Here is a 20,237-nt window from a genome sequence, read left to right as displayed (position 1 = left end):
GGAGTATTTAAGATTTCTACATATAAGATCCTGTCACTTGAAACAGGGATAATTTTACCTCTTCTTTCCCAATCTTTATTTCTTTTTCTTGTCTATGTGCTCTTGCTAATAATTCCAGTACTGTGTTAAATAGAAATGGTGAGAGTGGGCAGTTTTGCCTTGTACTAAGTCTTGGAAGAAAAGCATTCAGGTTTTCCCCATTGACTATGATATCAGCTATGGGCTTTTCATAAATGACCTTTATCATGTTGAGGAAATTTCCTTCTACACCTATTTTGTTGAGAGTTTTTTTTTTTTAATCATGAAAGGATGTTGAACTTTGTCAAGTGCTTTCTCTGCATTGATTGAGATGATCGTGTGCTTTTTATGTTTTATTCTGTTAATGTGGTATATCACATTGGTAGTTTTGCATATGTTTAAACCAACCTTGCATCCTAGGGATAAATCCCACTTAGTCATGGTGTATACACTTTTTGACCTGTTGTTGAATTTGGTTTGCTGGTATTTTGATGAGAATTTTTGCATCTATATTAATAGATATTGGCCTATAGATTTTTTCTTGTGGTATCTTTGTCTGGCTTTGGTATTAGGGTAATGATGGCCTCATAAAATGAGTTTGATAGTATCTTTTCTACTTCTATTTTTTTTTTTTTTTTTTTTTTGGAAGAGTTTAAGAAGGATTGGTGTTCTTTGAATGTTTGGTGGAATTCAGCTGTGAAGCCATCTGGTCCTGGGCTTTTCTTGGCATCTTGGTTTCTTTTGTTTTAAAAAAATAAACCCAGCAACAGGCAGTCACAGAAGTAGAGCAAAACAGGAAAACATGGAGAGTCCATTATGTTTATCTTCTCCAGGTTGTTAGTTGATGGTTTTCTGGGAGCCTTCTTGATGATCAAGGTCTCTCTGTAGCATAATAGTTAACAGTTTAGGACTGTGGAGTCAGCTAGAGCTGGATTTGCTATTCAGCTCTACCACATGAGAATTATGCAAACTTGGCCCCTAAAGCCTCAGTGTTCTCATCTAAAAAATAGGTTAATAATATTAACTCATAGCTCTCACTCCTTAGTAAGCTATACATATTTTTAGACATCATTTTTTTCCCTGCCAATAAAAAGAATATTCAGTGACACTGGACCAGAGGCCATTTTTCTTGCACACTCCTGCTTTTCTTCTAGTGTATCACTCTCACTTCCCTTTTCTTCTTATTCCCCTCTTGCTACCTTTCCATTCAAACTAGCTCACTCTCCCCCACTTTGTTTTTTTTTTTTTTTTTAAGGATCTTACTCACAACCCATTGTGGGAATTGCAATGCAGGATAAAACTGTGAAAGCGCTGTCTAAAGTTTCAAAGAGACTAATTAAAACCCAGGGAATAAATTTCAATAGAATTTTACTTGAGTAACTGCCAACTACCACTAGAGGTTAACTGCTAACTACTACTAGAGATTATTTGGGAAGAGAGTCCATGATCCTAAGCTATTAAGGCCATTGCGCCAGCCATCTCTTCGAACTCATTTGTCTGGACAGACTACTCTCATTACTGGGTTATTTAAAGGCATTTAGACTTTCTTCTTGAGGGACGAGAGGGTGGGTTCCCCCCTCATAAATTTTGTCTCCAATTCTTAGACTTCTTCATCCTTCATGCAAATCACCATGAAAGTGGGTCCCATGACCCAAGGTAACTTTTTCAGAAATCTTGGGGGAGGGGGAGGGTCTTAGCTGTGTGTTCTTATTTACTCTTAGAGGAGTGACTCTTACAGTATTTAAGGGCCTCAGGCCTGGCCTCTGGCTTGGGTTGGCTTGGATTCAGGCCCTGGTCAGTTGAATTTGGGGCTGAGTGTTCATTACCACCATCCACTGCTCCCTTCCGGTTCTCCATCCTTTCTCCCTACCCCCTCTCCTTCCTTCTTTCCCTCTTTTCCCTTCTCTTTCTTCCTCTCCTCCTTCTTCCTCCCCTTTCTTTTTCCCCTTCCCTCATCTTTCATCTCTTTTTAGGTAACTGCACTCATCTCTTTGCTCAATGGAAATTATAATGCTTACTTTTCTCTCTCTTAAATTTTTTCTTGTGGGATTAATGAGAACAACCAAAGGAATGGCTTTGGTATGTGAGAAGCTCTGTATAAATTCAGAAATATCAGCCCGGTGCAGTGGCCCACTCCTGTAATCCCAACCTTTGGGAGACCGAGCAGGGAGGATCGCTTGAACTCAAGAGTTCGAGACCAGCCTCAGTAACATAGTGAGGTCCAGTTAGTACAATAATTATAAAAATTAGCCAGTGTGATGGCACACGTCTGTAGCCCCAGCTACCCAGGAGGCTGAGGTGGGAGGATCTCCTGAGCCCTGGAGAGTGAGACTATTGTGAGCCTTGATTGTGCCACTGCACTCCAGCCTGGGCAACAGAGTAAGACATTGTCTTAAAAAAAATTCAGAAGTATTATTTGCTAACTGTTTCTGCATTTTCTTCGTTCCCACATGCCCATACTCCCTTACGATGTATAGTATGCCAAGTATGCCCTTTTCTAGTCAATAAACAGCGTTTATATTTACAAATAAGGAACTACTGTTATGAGGGTCACCCTTTGTGGAGAGTTTGCTGAATCCCTGCTTTCATTTAACTATGAATTTTGATCTCTGTGGAAGACACAGAAGTCAAAGATGACAAGAGCTACCTGGTGCTGCAAGGCTGTGAGGGTTTTAGCAGATAACAATCCTCCTCCTGTTTAGGAAACCTGGCAGTTCCCTCTGCCCATTCCCATTTCAACGGTGCTACCAATTTATGCACCATTTACAGAAGAGGCCAGAAACAAAACTGCAAGGCTGTTTTGATCCAAGTAAAATGATATTGCCACTCTTTGGGAGGGGGTAGGGACTCCAAGTGAATGTTCTGGGATGATCAGGAGTAATATCTTGTTGCAGCAGCCATTAAAGAAACACTTGCCCATGGATATAGTATGCTGCTTGCATTTGCCTTTTGAGCATCCCTTCCTTCCCTCAGTTTCATTCACCGTCCTGTGATGGTGCAGTGACAGTGTGTCTGTCTTTCTCTCTTCCACTCTCATTTTCAAATTTCACCTGTTTTAATAAATATGTGTAAGTCGCTATTTTTATCTACTAACTACCACGCTTATATTGCATCCCCTGTTTTGGTTTCTTGTGCAACCAGTTCTTCCATGGGGTACTGGGACTTGCGGAAGTTCAAGTAAAAGCACAAACTCATTAATCTCGTGTTGGCGTCTGCTTAAAATGGTAGGGTGGGCTGGAACCTTTGACCAAGTTTCACATCATTATGAAGGTATCTGTTTGTGGAGATCTCCTTTTATTTTGTTTCTTATGGAATCATAGTATGTTCTTAAATCTAGGGCCGCAAGCAGGTGGTGAATGGGACTGTTGCTGTTGATTCTGCTCTTCTCCAAGTATTATTATGGCTGGGGAGTTAGGTATGAACTCCTGCACACATGCTTACTTTAACTTAAGAAATCTAGATGATTCAACACACAGGCTCTTCTCTGTGTTTAACTGTGGAATGGTCAAAATTGCTACTTTGTAAATAGGTGTAAGAGAATGAGGGAAGGGTCCATAACTGTTGGTACCATTAGTGCCTTAATGATGTGGGCAGATCAAGCCACCCCACCCCAGGAGTGTGGGACTCATCCCTATTGACAGTAATTACCTCAATGGCTGTCGGTCTAGAGCTAGTGTTTCTGGGTGATGTGAAATAGACACTTCTCCAATCCAAGGAAGAAATAACATGGACATTTAAACCCTGTCATCTGATTAATTGGAGAGTTTAGCAAGAAACTGGATAAAAGTAAATAACCTTGTACTTCCTCAACAGAGAGATGACCATCCAACTTCAAAGAAAAAACGCCAGGCAGGGGAGAAGATCATGTATACTTTGGTTTCAGTCCCACATGGCAATGACATTGCATCCCTTTTTGAACTCGATGCCACAACTCTTCAGAGAGCTGACTGCCTGGTTCCAAGGTAAAAAGAAAAATTATGGTTAAAAGATGTTTCTTTGAGTAATTATACCAGTAGGTAAGGAATGAAAATAATAATAATAATATATTTTTATGATATCATGGGAGCAAACATAAGTGAAGAAAAAATGTGTAAAACATTGTGCCTCTTCTGTGAGGAGGTTAACATAATTTGTTTTATTCTTATAAATAATTAAAATGTGCAGGAACAAAGAAATTCTGAAAAATTTATAAGAATCCTTTATTCTTATTACTTATCTGGCCTTTGGTTACTAAAATGAAAAATAATATAAAAACATTTCTATTTATATATTTATCATTTATTTTTATTATGTCAGATTTCCCATTTCATTCATCCATTTGTTCATTTATGTAGTCATTCAGTCAACAAATATCTATTGAACATCCATTACATTCCAGGCATTGCCCTTGGCATTGGGAGGACAACAGTGAACAAACTGGTTATACTCTCACATTCAAATAGGGGAGACAGGCAGTAAACAAAACAATAGACATAAAATATTAATAAAAGATCAGGTAATAAAAGTGCTTTGAAGAAAAAATGGAGGGTGTGGAGAGTTCTGTTAGGTAGGAGAGTTCAACTGTGGCCTCTCTGAGTTAGTACATTTGAAGAATGATCTGATTGAATTGAGGAATCAAGTCCTCTCTTCCTGAGAGGAATATTTCAAGCAGCAGGAACACGAAATGCAAAATGTTGAAATTTACTGGGTGTTTTTAAGGACCAGTGAGAAGGCCAGAGTAATTAGATAAAAGTGAGCGAGGGGGTGTGGGATTGGAAATAAGATTGCCAGAACTTAAGGTAAGACAATATCTTACATTCTTTTGCTTGAATTTGACCATTTTATTTTACCTTTCATTTATCTTTTTTGAGACAGGATCTCACTCTGTGGCCCAGGGTGTAGTGCAGAGGCATAATTATGGCTCACTGCATCCTCTACCTCTGGTACTCAGATGATCCTCCCACCTCAGCCTCCTGAGTAGCTGGGACTATAGGCATGCACAACCATGCCCTGCTAACTTTTGTATATTTTTGTAGAGATGAGTCTTTGCCATATTGCCTAGGCTGGTCTTGAACTCCTGGGCTTGAGGGATCCACCCACCTCAGCTTCTCAAAGTGCTGAAATTATAGGCATGAGCCACCATGCCCAGGCTAAATTTTTTAGTTAAGCTTTTTATTTTAGTTAAGCTTTTCTGTCTATAACTGTCCATCTTTCCACCATAAGGCTGTGATGCAGTCTCTAGATGCATCGAGGAGTCTTGCCCATATTATTAGGGTTAGTGGGATGGCTCTAAATCGGCCTTGATGGAGTGGTATTGTGCTTGGCCTTGGCAGATGGCAGTGGTGAAGCCGAAGGCACCTATGCAAAAAGGCAGACGTTGTGTAGGTTTCCTCCAGGGAGGGTAAAAAGTTACTATAATAACACTATTGAGAAACATTGCTAGTAGAGCTTCCCAGGGTGTTTTGTGGCTATTCTCATTCATGAGAAATGTTGCCGAATTTCATACCTTTTATGAGTCCATCTCTCACTCTTTTTTGTTCCATCAATATAAGCCTGTAAAGAGATCCTCTCTGGTTTTACCTGACCCAGGTCTCTGGCTTTCTCCTTCCAGGACTGGGACCTTAATCAATCCTTACTATGACTTGACTTATTTTAGATTTAAGTCAGCAAAAAGGGAGCCCTTCTTGAACTCTAACCAAGAGAGTTTGCTTAAGGAAATGATAAAAGGGTCTTACTAGAAAGTGTATAGAACCACGATGATGGCCACCAAGCCTCCCTTTATATGGAATCATTAATCTATTACTTTTCAGAACTGTGGAAGCCCTATTCAGTATAGTGCAGAATTTTGTATTAACATCAATTCATCTGTCATTAATTGTATTAAAGCCAACATTAATTAATGCTTAATAATAACTACTATTATAATATAACTCTTGAGCACTTTTTATGTACTAAGTCCTGTGTCAGGTTCTTAATAAATATTATCTTATTGAATACTGGCAGTAACCCTTACAGATCAGGAACTAGAGACTGAGTTAGAACAGTGGATCTCAAGTTGACTGTAAATTAGACTCACCTGGGTAATGTTGACACCTTGCCATGCCCTGGCCACACTGAGACCAATGAAATCAGAGTCTCACAGGTGGGGTGCAGGCTTTACTCTTTTTAAAGCATTTATTACCTAAGTGATTCTACTGTGGAGTCCAGTGTTTCTCAAACTTTATAGTCCAGTGCTGCTTAAACTAAATCACTGTACTAAATCACTTGGGGACCTGATGACAACTGAGTACAAATTACATCTCTTGTGTAATTCAACGTGGAAGATGCTAAGTGATAAAACAGAGGCATTTCAGAATTTCTAGATATTTGAACAAAGATTGGAAGACTGCTATTTTAGATTTGTGAAGCTCAGTTTGTATTTTATCTACTTTTGTAAAGGAGCAGAACCAGGTTGTTGAATGAATCTCTTTGCCTGAGGCCCTTGGCATTTTATTTGGTTTTCTTTTCTTGGCCCTAATGCTTTTTACCTTATGTTGTAAGACATATTTATGCCTTATCTTTATACTGATCTGTAAGCAACTTGAAGGCAGAGTACTTATTGTGCTTTTCTTTTTATAGGCACTATACACATATTTGTTAAAGAAATAACAAAAGATTATAAAAGATTTACTAAAAATGGTAATACTTGAGTAGGATGAAGTTCTAGGTGTCCTTTCTTAGGCACTCTGTCACAGTTTGTATCTAGTCAATTTTTAAAGTATATGTTACATGGAATTAGCAAATACTGAACCATTGTTCCTAGGGGAAATACAGAGTTAGATTCCTGTGAGCTTCTGGTCACAACATTTTTGTTGACCAATACATAGCCTTGTTCTATGTGTGCTTCTGTTTAAATACACCTTATTCAATATATGTTGCTGATTCATTAACATTGAATTTGTGGTCAGTAGCACTGTAACTCATGCATGAACGAAGCTCATATAGCACAAGTATTTTCTTTGTAAGGCATATCACAGCTTTCTTGTGCTTGGGAACACTAGACGTGCGTAACTTTAGGAACTTCTACACCTCATGTGGGGGCCATCTTAAACATCAAAATCACCAAAAAAAAAAAGCACAGAAGTGTGAAAAACATGGCACTAAATAGAGCACAAAAAGGACACTTGTTTATAGCATGAGAACTGAGACAAGACGCAGAGCATCACCTTGTTCTACTTCAGCTTGGAAATGTGCCTACTGGGCCACTTAAATTTTTGTCACTCTATGTGTGTCCTGAAATGACCACAAAAGCTCCTTGAATACTGATTGGGGGGTTACAAATAAATTTTAGTGAGCAGGAGAATTCACTAGTACAGAAGCCACAAATAATGAGGATTTATTGTACATTAATACTTTTACATACAGATAATTAAACTACACAAACTACACTACTGTCTGCCAACAGTGTTAGCTGAGTTATTTGTTATTTGATCAATGTTCTTAGTTTAGCATGCATCAGAACTGCCTGGAGAACCTATTAAGCTACTCATTGTTGGGCTATACCCCCAAAGTTTCCGATTCAGTCAATGGGGATGAAGTTTCAGAATTTGTATTAATAACAAGCTCCCAGGCGATGCTGATGCCACTGGTCTAGGGACCACACTTTGAGAACTACTGGCTTAGGTAATAATGCTGCATGCTTTGAAATAGTCTATAATTCAGAATTTCCCCTTAAAGCAGAGGGATCTTGAGTCAATTACTAGTTAATATATATTTATGTTCATATCATATATGAAGCTGTTAAAGATGTCAATATGTAAATGTGCTAATTTTTTATAACTTGTTTTTTTATATTGTTTTGCTTTTAGGAACTCATATGTTCGGTTAAGGCATTTATGCACCAACACATGGGTAACCAGTACTAGTATCCCCATAGACACAGATGAAGAGAGGCCTGTTATGTTAAAGGTAAATGTCACTGAATATGGTTTAATTTTTAGCCAAATGCCATGCGAATAGGATTAGGATAGGAATGCTATGTGACATGTTCCTTGTACTCCATCTTCACCAATATTAGATATCATTGCAATTAATTACATCAAGCATGCATGTCTGCCAGTTGCTTAGGTAGCTGATCTAAATGGGTTGGAGGCAGCAAAGCTGTGATTCAGGAGAATGCTACGGAGACATCAAAAAGAACAGTAGCAGCCTGTGGATGGAGAAGTAGAATCCAGGAGTGCCTTTTCTCTACTGTCAAAACTGGAGCAGAGGGCAAGTGTGAAAGGGAGAGGTTTCCAGTGGGGCTTTGGAACAAGGCAGGAAGTGGGCGCAGGAAATCTCTGTGCTCCTACAGCCTTTCGAGTGGACGAAGCATGTGAGAGTTACTGTGTTTGGATGATCTATTCTTGTCTTATATTTCTTAAACAGTACTAGATGTGTTAGTCCTCAGAATATTGTATAGTTGTTTATAAAACTAATCTTAATGGAAAAACACATTTCAGATTGGAACCTGCCAAACCAAAGAAGATAAAGAAGCGTTCGCCATCGTGTCTGTCCCACTGTCTGAAGTTCGAGACTTAGACTTTGCCAATGATGCCAATAAAGTACTAGCGACCACAGTTAAAAAGCTAGAAAATGGCACAATAACTCAGAATGAAAGGAGGTGAGTATCTTTTTAAATGGGTCTTAAATAATCAAGAGTCAGTTGTCAATTGTTATAGTAAGCCTGATGTGAATGAATGACTCTAAGGGAATATTTATAACATTCTCAATAGCACATCTGCTTCTGAATGAGGTGGGAACTTACTCCGCTTGATCATAGTGAGTGAATGAAATTTGTCAAATTTAAATCTGGTGGAATATTTACTTGTCCCATTTTAGCTTTGCTTGAAAACAGTTGTTTTAAGTTATTTGCTGGTCATTCTTTTTTAAATCCTTTGTGGGAGATTTGCAATACCTTTTGCTGTGCATGATTTGATATTTGGATTTAGAGTTCTAAAGGACCTAAAGAAAGTTTTGTGTTTCTCTGATGTTATTTATTCAAGATGAATTTCTCAGCTCTGGTACCAGAAAACAGACAGATATGTAAAACCAGAAAAATTGTCTGCAGGATGTAGCTCTCTGCCCTTATAGCTTGTTCAGAGAAACTGGATCCTTGATTCTTAAGCTCTGGTTTTGGAAATAAGTAAGAAAGAGAATGATATTGACAGCTAGCGATTATTGCATGCCTGCTTTGTGTCAGTTACTAGGTTGGGCACTGTAAATATATTTTATCTGATCCTTCAAATAGCCTTGAAATAGGTATTCTCATTTTACATAAAGGAAAATTGAGGAGGGTAAGCAAACAAGGTAAGGCTGCATAGTTAATACTAAGGGGAGATTCAGTCATGTATGGTTTAAAGTCCATATGCTTTCCAGTGTGCCCAAGCACAAGCATCCTCTGTATTTCCTCTCTTCATGATCTGCTACATGCCTGTTAATTTAAACAAGAAAAAGCTATTTGCCAATTTCCCAGGCATTCAGACGTTGGAACTCTCATACACAGCTGGTGAGATAATAATTGATATATGCACCTTGGAAAATAGTTTGGCAGTAACTAGCAAAATTAAAGAAGCAAACACCCCATGATTCACCAATTCCACTCCTAGGCTGAGCATTCTTGAACATCTGTCCAAAAGACTCTCCTCCACATGTGTACCAGGACACATGTTCAAGAATGTTCAGCTTTGTTTGAAATAACCCCAAATGGAAAACCATCCAAATGTCCAACACCAGTTGAATAGAGGATGAAAACTGTGTTATTTTCATACAATGGAATACAGTTTTGCGATGAAAATAAATGAACTACATCTATGTGCAATGGCGTGGCTAAATTTAACAAACGGATTCGGTGAAAACTAGACACAACAAATACATTCACTGTAATGCTACGTGTAACATTCAAAAACAAGCAAAAACAAACTCCACTCCATTTCTTTGGGGGCCTTTAAGCAATTAGAAGAACCATAAAGAAATGCAAGGAAGTCATTGTGACAAAAATCAGGATGGTGTTTCTTCTTAGAGGGGAGGGAGGAGTTATGCTCCCTGAAGGTTTGAAAGGCGCCTGCAGGGTTCCATTTCCTTCTCTTGGTGGTGACTTCATGGGATTCACTTATCAGTAGTCCTTAGCTATATGTTTTAGAACTTTTTAGATATACATCTTACAATATAGAAGAACAAAAAATCCAAGTTTGCTTCCCTCCATCCCTGTCAATGAGAAAAAAATCCTAAATATGCAAACAGATGGAATAGCTGTTTCTCAACTTCCTCTCTGTTCTTACCTCTGTTTTTTCCCCTGCCAAACTTACATTTCAAAACAACTATTGTATATTCAGTCACACCTCCAACCCTGTTAGGGGAAATGAATAAAGACCGGAAGCAGAAACAAGTGGCCACTTTTTTGGGCTATAGACAATTAAATATCAGAGCTACATTATGGCAGGAAACGGATTCTAATGTGCAGATAGGAATTTTTATTTGTCTGTTATTGATCTAACTTTTCCTTTCGTACATCTATTTTCTTGTTTCTAACACTCTTATATATGCACAGCAATTTTCTTGGCTTCACTTAAAAAGTCTCCCTTGCTAAGCATTAAGGTATTCCTTGAAGAAAAGGACAGATAAAAATTCAGATTATGGGCTCTCCATCATCACTGGCTGGAATCCTGTGCAAGTCACTCTTCTTCAGTCATGGCTGAAGATGATCTTAACCTCTCAAGATGATTCTAAGGAAGGTGGTGGACTAGGACTAACTAGAGAGCATGCATTTTTATTTCCTATGCTTCTTTCTTTCCCTACTGTTTTGGAGTGAAAAACATCGTATTAATAGCAAAGAGAAGGCTTTGCCTAAGAAATATGAAGGTACAATTATTGATCTTAATTTAGTAATTTCAGAAAAGCCACCGCCTATCAAAATTCATTCAAAGCTGCCTGTCAGTAAGGTAGAGCTTGTTGGCAGAGTTGAATGCATTTGTATTATTTTCTCAGTTTTGGAATTGAATATAAAATTATTTCTGAAAATAACTGACAACTCTGACTTTTTTCCCCCTATGGAAAATGAAGCGATTATTATCTGTGTCAAAAAGCCTGTGTTGTTGGAATTTCTCTCTCTCTCTCTCTCTCTCTCTCTCTCTCTCTCTCTCTCTCTCTCTCTGTCTTCCCTCTTTACTTATCCCAGGAATGAACATGAGCTCTGGAAGTACAGCTCCTGTGTTATGCTTCAAGATCCTCAACCTTAAATATTTTCAGTGGAATTTTCTAATCTTATTCTACATGACCACACCCACAAAATAGAGAGGACTGGGAACATGTCGCCAGAGAGAGAGGAGAGAAGATGGAGGGGTGTTAACTGCCATCCAGAACTTGAGGAAGTGACACAGGCAGTCCTTGACCAGCATTTCTGCACTGTGTTTACCTCTGAGGGTGCACAAAATACTGGGGTTTCTCTCAAGCAGTGAGAGTTCAGAGATGGGATTAATTCAGTATAACTAAACTCCTGGTACGTGCCAGGCACTTGGTCATGCAGCATGGGTATATGTGGTGCTAATGTGGTGGTGAAGGCCACAGACTATCCCATGTCTCTGTGAAACTTACCCTCTTGAGGGATGGTTCTCATTCCCCATGATAGGAGCTCAGGATCTAGAACAGGGGTCATCCACCGTGTGATCACCAGATCAGATGTCGTTCTGATGTTGCTTCTCAGAGCAACGTCATTTTCTCTTAAATTTTATTTGCCAGGTATGACTATCCTGACACCAGCAATCTTTAGTTTAACATTTGCCTGATGTCTGTTTTTCCATATCTTTTTATTTCAGGTTTCCTGGTCATTTTGTTTTATTGAGCAGCAGAAGGTTGATTGTAACAGTCTAATCTGATAGTCTATTTTATTTATTTTTTTGAGGCAGGGTCTTGCTCTGTTGCCAAGGCTGGAGTGCAGTGGTGCAATCATGGCTTACTGCAGCCTCGACCTCCTGGGTTCAGGTGATCCTCTCGCCTCAGACTCCCAAGTAGCTGGGAACACAGGCACATGCCACCACACCCAGCTAATTTTTTGGATTTTTCTAGAGACAGGGTTCACCATGTTGCCCAGGCTAATCTCAAACTCCTGAGCTTCAGCAATCTGCCTTTCTTGGCCTCTCAAAGTGCTGGGATTACAGGCGTGAACCACCGTGCCTGACTGATAGTCTGTTTTCATTTGCAAGTTTAATGACTTTGTATTTGACAAATTTATTTGAATACATTTTTAGTTTTGTTTTTCTTTCTTTAGTGTAGCTTGTTTTCATTTCCTTTACTTCTTTCTTGCTTTCTGCTAGATTAATAGTTTGTATTCCCCTCCCACCATTTTACTGTTTACTGATTTAGAAGCTTTCGATCATATTTTCATTCATTAGCAATTACGCTTGAATTTTTATCATACATTTTGACTGTATGTTCTTCTTGATAAACTTGAAGTTACTAATTTTTTTCTCCCTCCCATAAAAGAAAAGTGTTGCAGCATGCTTTGGTTTTGCCCTGACTTTCTCCCTCCCATCTTTCTTGTAGTAGTTGTCTAGAACCATAGTTCTGTGTTTATTCTCTTCATTTGTAAAATTTTATTTTAATTTGATAAACACAAAAGAATAAATGTATCAACATAAATCATGATGCACCACCTTTTGTTTCTACTGCTAAATTGTGTTCCTTTCTTTTAAAGACAATGAAACATCTTTTTTTTAAAACTTAAAACATTTATTTTATTTCTTAATCTTATTTCAGTAGTTTTTGGGGAGAGAAATTTAGTTTCTAAATTTTTTTTAGTGATTAATTATATTTTTAAAATAATTTTACCTCTTCTTCTGCCCCTTTCTTTACATTTTCTTCCTGTATTTATTATTTGTATCTCACTTATTCGTTCTCTTTTCGTCTTGCTGAAATTTATTCTTTAGTCCATTCAGTGGAGAGGCCTATGGGTTATAATCTTTTTAGTTTTTACATATATGAAAATATCTTTATTTTGCCTTTACTTTTTTTTATTATTATTTTTTAAGACAGAGTCTCACTCTATCGCCCAGGGTGGAGTACAGTGGTGTGATCTTGGCTCACCGCAACCTCCGCCTCCCAGGTTCAGCGATTCTTCTGCCTCAGCCTCCTGAGTAGCTGGGATCATAGACACCCACCGCCACACCCGGCTAATTTTGTATTTTTAGTAGATACGGGGTTTCACCATGTTAACCAGGATGGTCTTGAACTCCTGACCTCAGGTAATCTGCCTGCCTTGGCCTGCCAAAATGCTGGGATTAAATTCCGCACCCAGCCAGAATTTACTCTCTTAGCACATTTTTTTTTAATTTTTTTGAGATGGGGTCTTGCTCTGTCTCCCAGGCTGGAGTGCAGTGGCACGATCTTGGCTCACTGCAACCTCTGCCTTCTGGGTTCAAGCGATTCTCCTGCCTCAGTCTCCCGAGTAACTGGGATTACAGGTGTGAGCCACCGTGCCTTTGCTTTACTCTTAAGTGATACTTTATATATGAGATGTCAGATTGATTATTACTTTCTATCAGTATTTTAAAGCTATAATTTAATTACTTTCTAGCATATCTTGTTGCTGTTAAGAAATCTGCTGTCAATAGACTTGTTATTCTTTATTGATAATTTTTCATGTCTTGGTAATTTTATATATTATTTTTCTTTGCTTTTGATGTCTTAAGATTTCACCATGATGTGTTTACAAAGGAGTTTTATTTTTGTTTTTTCTCAGTTGACACTGAAGGTATACTTTTAATCTGAATACTTATTTCTTCCTTCAATTCTTGGAAATTTTCAGCCATTTTCCTGCAAATATTACTTCTTTGTCTTTTTCTTTCTGTCTTTTGGAACTTTTATGAGATATATGTTGGATCATCTTAATTCATCTTTTTTCTCTCTTAACTTCCCTTTTATTATTTGCCTTTTAATATTTCTCTGTGCTATTATCTGGATCGATTTTTGATACTGCCTGAGTAGCTGGGACAACAGGAGCATGCCACCTCACCCTACTAATTTTTTAATTGTTTTGTGCAAACAGGCTTTCACTCTGTTGCCCTGGCTGATTTTGAACTTGGGCTCAAGCAATCCTCCTGCCTTGACCTCCCAAAATGCCAGGATTACAGGCATGAGTCTCTGTGCTCAGCATATAATTTTTATCTCTCAGAATTTTTTTTGTTTGTATATCCACCTATTTTTCATTTATATTGGCCCTTTTAAAATATGTTGTCTTTTTAATATATTGCTTTCTTTATCTCTTTGAAGACTGAATACACACTCATTTAAAACTTATTTTGATACACACTCATTTAAAACTTATTTTGAAACTGTTTTGTTACTCGGATGTTGTCGGTGGTGGAGTAGCCTCCCGATGCTTTAGTATAGTGGCTATCTTCCTCAATGTCAGCTTTCCTTATGTGCTTTGGACTTTTACTATGTGTGGTTTTCTTAGGTGGGAGATTTTTGTTTTTCCTTTGTCTACATTCACTTGTCTTCTCTGTCAGTTTTATGCTGGCTTCTACCTGGCTTCCCTCAACTAGACCAGAGCCAGATCTGATATCGGGAGCTGAGAGTCCATGTTCTCTGGTAATATGATACTTTAATCATGGAGATAGCTGGTGGCTGGGTCTAGCCCTATCCATGTGAATCCATTGTTTCCTCCTATCACTGCACAGCCAAAGCTTGAATAAGGGCCACTGAATTTTAAGTTTTCTTTAAGAGGTTAGAGAAGCCATATGTTCATCTCTGCTTCATATGTTTAGTTTATTTCCCTACCATGTGTTTTTGGTCCCTCTTACCTTGCAAGAGTTGAACATCATCCCTGTTCCTCACTGTTTTTCTTATTTTGTTCATTTTCCATAAAGCTTAAAAAGCAAACTAGTAAGATTGCGTGAGTTAGTAGGAGCTCACCACTGCCCAGTATAGAATCAGAGTTTGAGCTAAATTGAAAACAAACCAGCTCTTTGTTTTGCCACAAAAGGGATGCTTGAGGCGCAAGGTAAAAAAAAAAAGGTTTCAACAGTTTCAGAGGTCAAAAGAGAAGGTTGCTCTTCCTGGCTTCCATGGCCTTGTCATGAAGAGGTGGGCTTTATATGTAGGGTTGACGTATCATGATTTGCAATCTAGACTGTTAATATTCGTCATGATCATTCCATTAACCATCTCCAATTTTCAGGGCATTTGAATGACTTTGAAACAGAGCGATCTGTAGTTGCTCACAAAACTTTACTTTCTTAGATATCTAAATATTTGATTACAGTTATTGAAACAGTAAGAGAAAAGGAATCTTAATAATTTTAAAAAGAAAATACAAATATTTATGCCCAAACTGGACTTGCATTGGGCATATAGAAACTGAAGTTCAACTTCTTTTCATTGTGCTGAAGTAACCTCAGCTCCAAATTTGTTTTGTTTTGTTTTAAGAGCAACAGAATGATTTGGAGGACATTAAATCACAATTTCAAAAGAAATTCACACCACATTTGGATGCACATGAAACGCGTTTTACGTTTCTGTGGCTGCCTTCAGAGATTCAACGTAACTATGTCTGTGAATTATGTCAGACACAATTTTCCAAAAGAAACAGACTGGGTTAAAATTTAAAATAGGCGTACCAAGAAAACATAGAATCCCAGGAATTTTGGAGGGAAGTTTATGATCCCTGGAAGTATACTGAAATTTCTCTGGGTGACTAAATTATTGATTCTAGGTGTGTCCACTTGGCTTCACGAAGCGCATTCTCTTTCAAGACTTAAATCGGGAGATAAGATCAAGATGTTTTCCAATCAAAAGTATTGAAAGAGAAGAAAAGAGATGTTTTCCAACTGAATACATTCTATACTTTCCTGGAATTGTCGAAGCTCTTAAAATGTAGTTTTCTTATGAATGTGTTCATGATTAGCATCATTGTATTCACATGCTAACAACAGCAAATAAAGATGCTAACACTATATGGATAAAGCTAATTTAACTATTTATTGGTCAGCTTTTGTCTTATTCCAAAAAAATTATGTGTTTATTGAATAATTAAGTTGTACTTTACCACTAATATAATTTAAAAAATGCCTTGACCCTTCCAATACAGATTCCTCCTCTGCTTACCCATTTTTGCAATAGCTTGAACCCCCCTGCCCCCTCCCTCAATTGACTAACACAAATGGAAAATGACAAAGAGCAGGCGGAGGAAGGAGGAGGAAAAAAGTGAAGAGAGGAAGGGCTTTCAAGACACTTCCTGTACTAAATGCCACTGAAGTTCAAGTAATAGTTGTAATAATAACCAAAATATAGATTTAAAAGTGAACATTGGTGTATGGTTTTAGAATTTCGTGAAATTGATAGGTCATTTAATACTTCCAGTATTTTGAGTGTCAGATTGCTTACTCTGTCTCTATTCACAGGTCATTTAAGTTTTTCCTATTCTGTACATTGGGTAAGTTGAAATGTGGGGAGGACTAGGAAATGTAGTTTGAGTTAACAGTAAAAAAATAAAGAAAAAGAATTGAAATTTAGGAATTTAGTATAGCTGTTTTCCCTTAAGCAGAGATATGCTGCTTTGCTAGTCAGTTGTGGAAAGTCATCTGGTGGTGTCATCCTACCTACTCGTGTGTAGTTGCGACTCACATGGCTTTATTTGATAATAGTCTGCAAACACTTGAGAACTGGAGGCACAAGCAGAGGTTGGAGATGCTGGAGAAGGAATTTTCTTTGTAAAGGTTTAGGTAAACAGTAACTGTCTTAGAGACTATTTTGTCAATTAAATACCTTTTTTGTTATAAAATACCTTGTTTTCAAGTGGGTCAGTTCTTATTACTTAATAAAAAGAAATTTCCATGGATTTGAGTTCCACTCCTGAAGAAAAAGTAAAAAAATCTATCTGCCTATCTATCTATCTATCTATCTATCTATCTATCTATCTATCTATCTCTCTCTCTATCTATCTATCTATACCTACCTACCTATCATATATCTATACATTTTCCAAAATTAAGCACACTGTAAAGTAAAATTTCCTTTTCATTTTATAATAGGTTTGTAACCAAATTATTGGAAGACCTCATCTTCTTTGTTGCTGATGTGCCTAATAATGGACAAGAAGTTCTGGATGTGGTTATCACTAAGCCAAACCGAGAGCGTCAAAAATTGATGAGGGAACAAAACATACTGGCGCAGGTGAATTTTTTCATGTACTAAATTTGTATATTTTATTTTCTGAATTGCAGTATCAGGAAAGTACTTGTATTAGTTATCAATTACTATGAAGCAAATGATCCCAAAACTTAGTGGCTGAAAATATGATATTTCCTATCTCACAGTTTCCGTGGACTAGAGATCTAGGCGTGGCTTACATGGGCCGATCTCGCTCAGGGTCTCTCACCAGGCTACAGTCAAGGTGTTTGCTGGGGCTACAGGCATCTCAAGATTCAACTGAGAGAGGACTCGCCTTCCAGTCCTCTCACATGGGCGTGTCTCAGGAGTGCCTCAAGACAAGGCAGCTTGCTTTCCTTAGAACTAAGGGATCCAAGAGAAAACTAGAGGGGACGCTCAAGTGGAAGCTACCATCTTTGTATAACCTAATCTTAGAAGTAACATCAGTTCTACTGTGTTCTATTAGTTAGAAATGAGTTAATAAATCTAACCCATAGTTAAGGAGAGAGGATTCTATGAGGCTGTGAATATCAGGAGGCAGGAATATCAGAGACCATTGTAGAGACAGCCTACCATGGACCTCCAAAAACCCTGTATAGTCAGACTATCTCCAGAAAATATGCTGGAAAAATTCCTAGGTAGAATTTCCAGGTGAACTTGGAAAGTATGATCTCCATCTGCTTCCTACATCTTTCCTTCTCTTCCCTAGGAAAGTAGGGCAGTCTGTTCATCAGCTTACAAGTGCTCTGTACAATATTCTATTTTTTTTTCCCTGAAAGTACAGAACTGGTCATATATTACATCTTCTTGAAATTGTTTGTAACACATCAAATTGATTCACTTCCTAATGCTATGCACATATGGACATACCTATATTTATGTATTATTTTTATTCTATTAATTGCTATTTAAATTAATGAGTTCATTAATGAAGTACAGACTCAAGGAAGATATTTAAAACATAAAAATCATGCTCTTGATACACATAGTCTTATTGATTTGGGAAAGGCAAATAGTAGACATAATATTAGTTATTATATGTAGCTGATTGTCTGAAAATACAAAATCAACTTTTTTCTCCAATAAAATAAAGGTTGCAAATCTAATAGGACTTTTTTCGAGTAATTATTCTATAAAAACATTTGATTTCAAATAATTTTAGGACCTTGGATGATTTATTAATAATATCTGAACCAACATATGTCAAATATTTTATTTTTGTATGATAAATATAAAATTAAAGGCTCAGTGAATACAAAATTATTAAAGAAACTTTACTTCATATCATATTTCATGAATTCCAAAGAATAATTCCTTTCTATTTTGCTTTCATGTATTAATGCTCATGCCCTTGACTCTGCTCTTTCATAGACAATTTCCTCATTCTAGCAGCTCATCTCCAGGTGATCCCTCCTGCTGTCTTGCTGCCGAAAAGAGTTATATTCCTCAGTGCTTTTTAAATGCTTCCTAACTGCTAACCCTCTTACAAGAATCTGGCTTCCTGGGTGCCACCAGCTGCCCATGTGGCTCCTAATTTGTCACATTTGAATGCTGATACGTTCATCGATTTGGTCACATCTTTGTGTACAAACAACAATAAATTAACTCTTTTATAAAGTAGTTTACAAGCAATGTTTGGAAGTCATTTTCTGATGTCAGTTTTAATGAAAAGTAAATGTTTTCTTTATATTATTTTGATTTTGAAAAGTTCTAGAAAACAATAGAAGAAACTATAGAGCCCCTAGAAATCAAGCTACATTTTAGTTCATCTGAATATGTTCATGTAACTTGGTGAAATTAAACATCTTCATATTTCTTATTTTATAAAATATGAGTTCTAAACAAAATTAAGCATTTTATTTAAAGAATGCTTTTGTCACTCAATGTAGGGGACCCTTTTAGCAGTGCTTTTCTGATCCTTGATATGTTGGTCCTGTAAAGTAAATCCTCTTTGTTTTTCCCCTTTACACTAACAATACTCAAATTTATGTAAGTGTTTTTTGAATCAATGTTCTTATTTGTTTAAAAAAAAAGGTTGCAAAACATTTTATTCATCAGAATAGGTGGCTGTTTTTATTCCTGATAGGTATTTGGAATTCTTAAAGCACCCTTTAAAGAGAAAGCGGGAGAAGGCTCAATGCTGCGACTTGAAGATCTGGGGGATCAAAGATATGCACCCTACAAGTACATGCTGCGGCTCTGTTACCGTGTCCTGAGACACTCTCAGCAGGATTACCGGAAAAATCAGGTCGGAGAGTAACCCCCATTTTAAACTGTTCCATATTTAAAAAGTATGGACAAGGTTCTTTGGTTATAATTCTACAGCATAGAAAATATGAATGGGAAATTTCACTTAGAAATTTTATGTTGGACAATACATAAAAATGATTTGTAAATATTTTTGAATTATATTGACCATGGCTTTATTCTTCCATATGAAATTAGAATCACTGGGGGAGGATGTCCTGAGTACTAATATGTGCTTGTTATTGGCTCCTGGTGGCCAGGACATCCTGGATCTATTATGTAAGGAGGAATGGAACATTTTTGGCTTGAGGAACATGTGAGGTACAGCATCCCTGTGTATGGACCAAAGAGGTTATAATTTAATGGAAAAGATATGATGGGAGACAAAGAAAAGACACAGAGAAAAACAGAGTTATGGGAATTCACAAGAGAGAGAGAGCCCAGTGGTGGCTCTGGGAACCAAGGAAGAATTCTTGGAGAAGGAAGCCTTTGGGTAGGAAGAGAATCATTTTCATAAATTGTACGGGAAGAGGTATTTGTGAAGAGAGATCTATGAAGTGAGAATGATAGATGCTAGAAAGGGCATGTTTGCCCTAAGATATTTGCAACTGCTGAGGTCAGGGAACCCAGGTGGATCTAGGGGTACAGCTAACAGTTACCAGTTGCAAGTGAAATTTCTCTTAAGTCTCATTTTTATCTTAAAAATACAAGCCAGGTGTTGTGGCTCAAGCCTGTAATCCCAACACTTGAGGAGGCCACGGTTGGGGGATTACTCGAGGCCAGGAGTTCTAGACCAGCCTAGGCGATATAGGGAGGTCCCCATCTCTACA

The 20,237-nt window shown here is 37.6% G+C and overlaps 1 protein-coding gene across 3 annotated transcripts in view; it reads left to right on the top strand.

Moving 5' to 3' along the window:
• The window catches only part of ITPR2 (inositol 1,4,5-trisphosphate receptor type 2), a 485,309-nt gene that overhangs the window by 138,318 nt on the left and 326,754 nt on the right, over window positions 1–20,237 (top strand). For all 3 annotated transcript variants that reach the window (XM_007967992.3, XM_073020570.1, XM_007967993.3), the window contains exons 11-15: window positions 3,832–3,980; window positions 7,845–7,944; window positions 8,478–8,638; window positions 17,043–17,184; window positions 19,247–19,408. In XM_007967992.3, coding sequence (XP_007966183.2) covers window positions 3,832–3,980; window positions 7,845–7,944; window positions 8,478–8,638; window positions 17,043–17,184; window positions 19,247–19,408 — 714 coding nt within the window. The remainder of the gene's footprint in view (window positions 1–3,831; window positions 3,981–7,844; window positions 7,945–8,477; window positions 8,639–17,042; window positions 17,185–19,246; window positions 19,409–20,237) is intronic.

The sequence above is a fragment of the Chlorocebus sabaeus genome, chromosome 11 (genome assembly GCF_047675955.1).
Source record: "Chlorocebus sabaeus isolate Y175 chromosome 11, mChlSab1.0.hap1, whole genome shotgun sequence".
NCBI lineage: Eukaryota > Metazoa > Chordata > Mammalia > Primates > Cercopithecidae > Chlorocebus > Chlorocebus sabaeus.
This window is presented reverse-complemented; position numbering and strand designations above follow the sequence as displayed.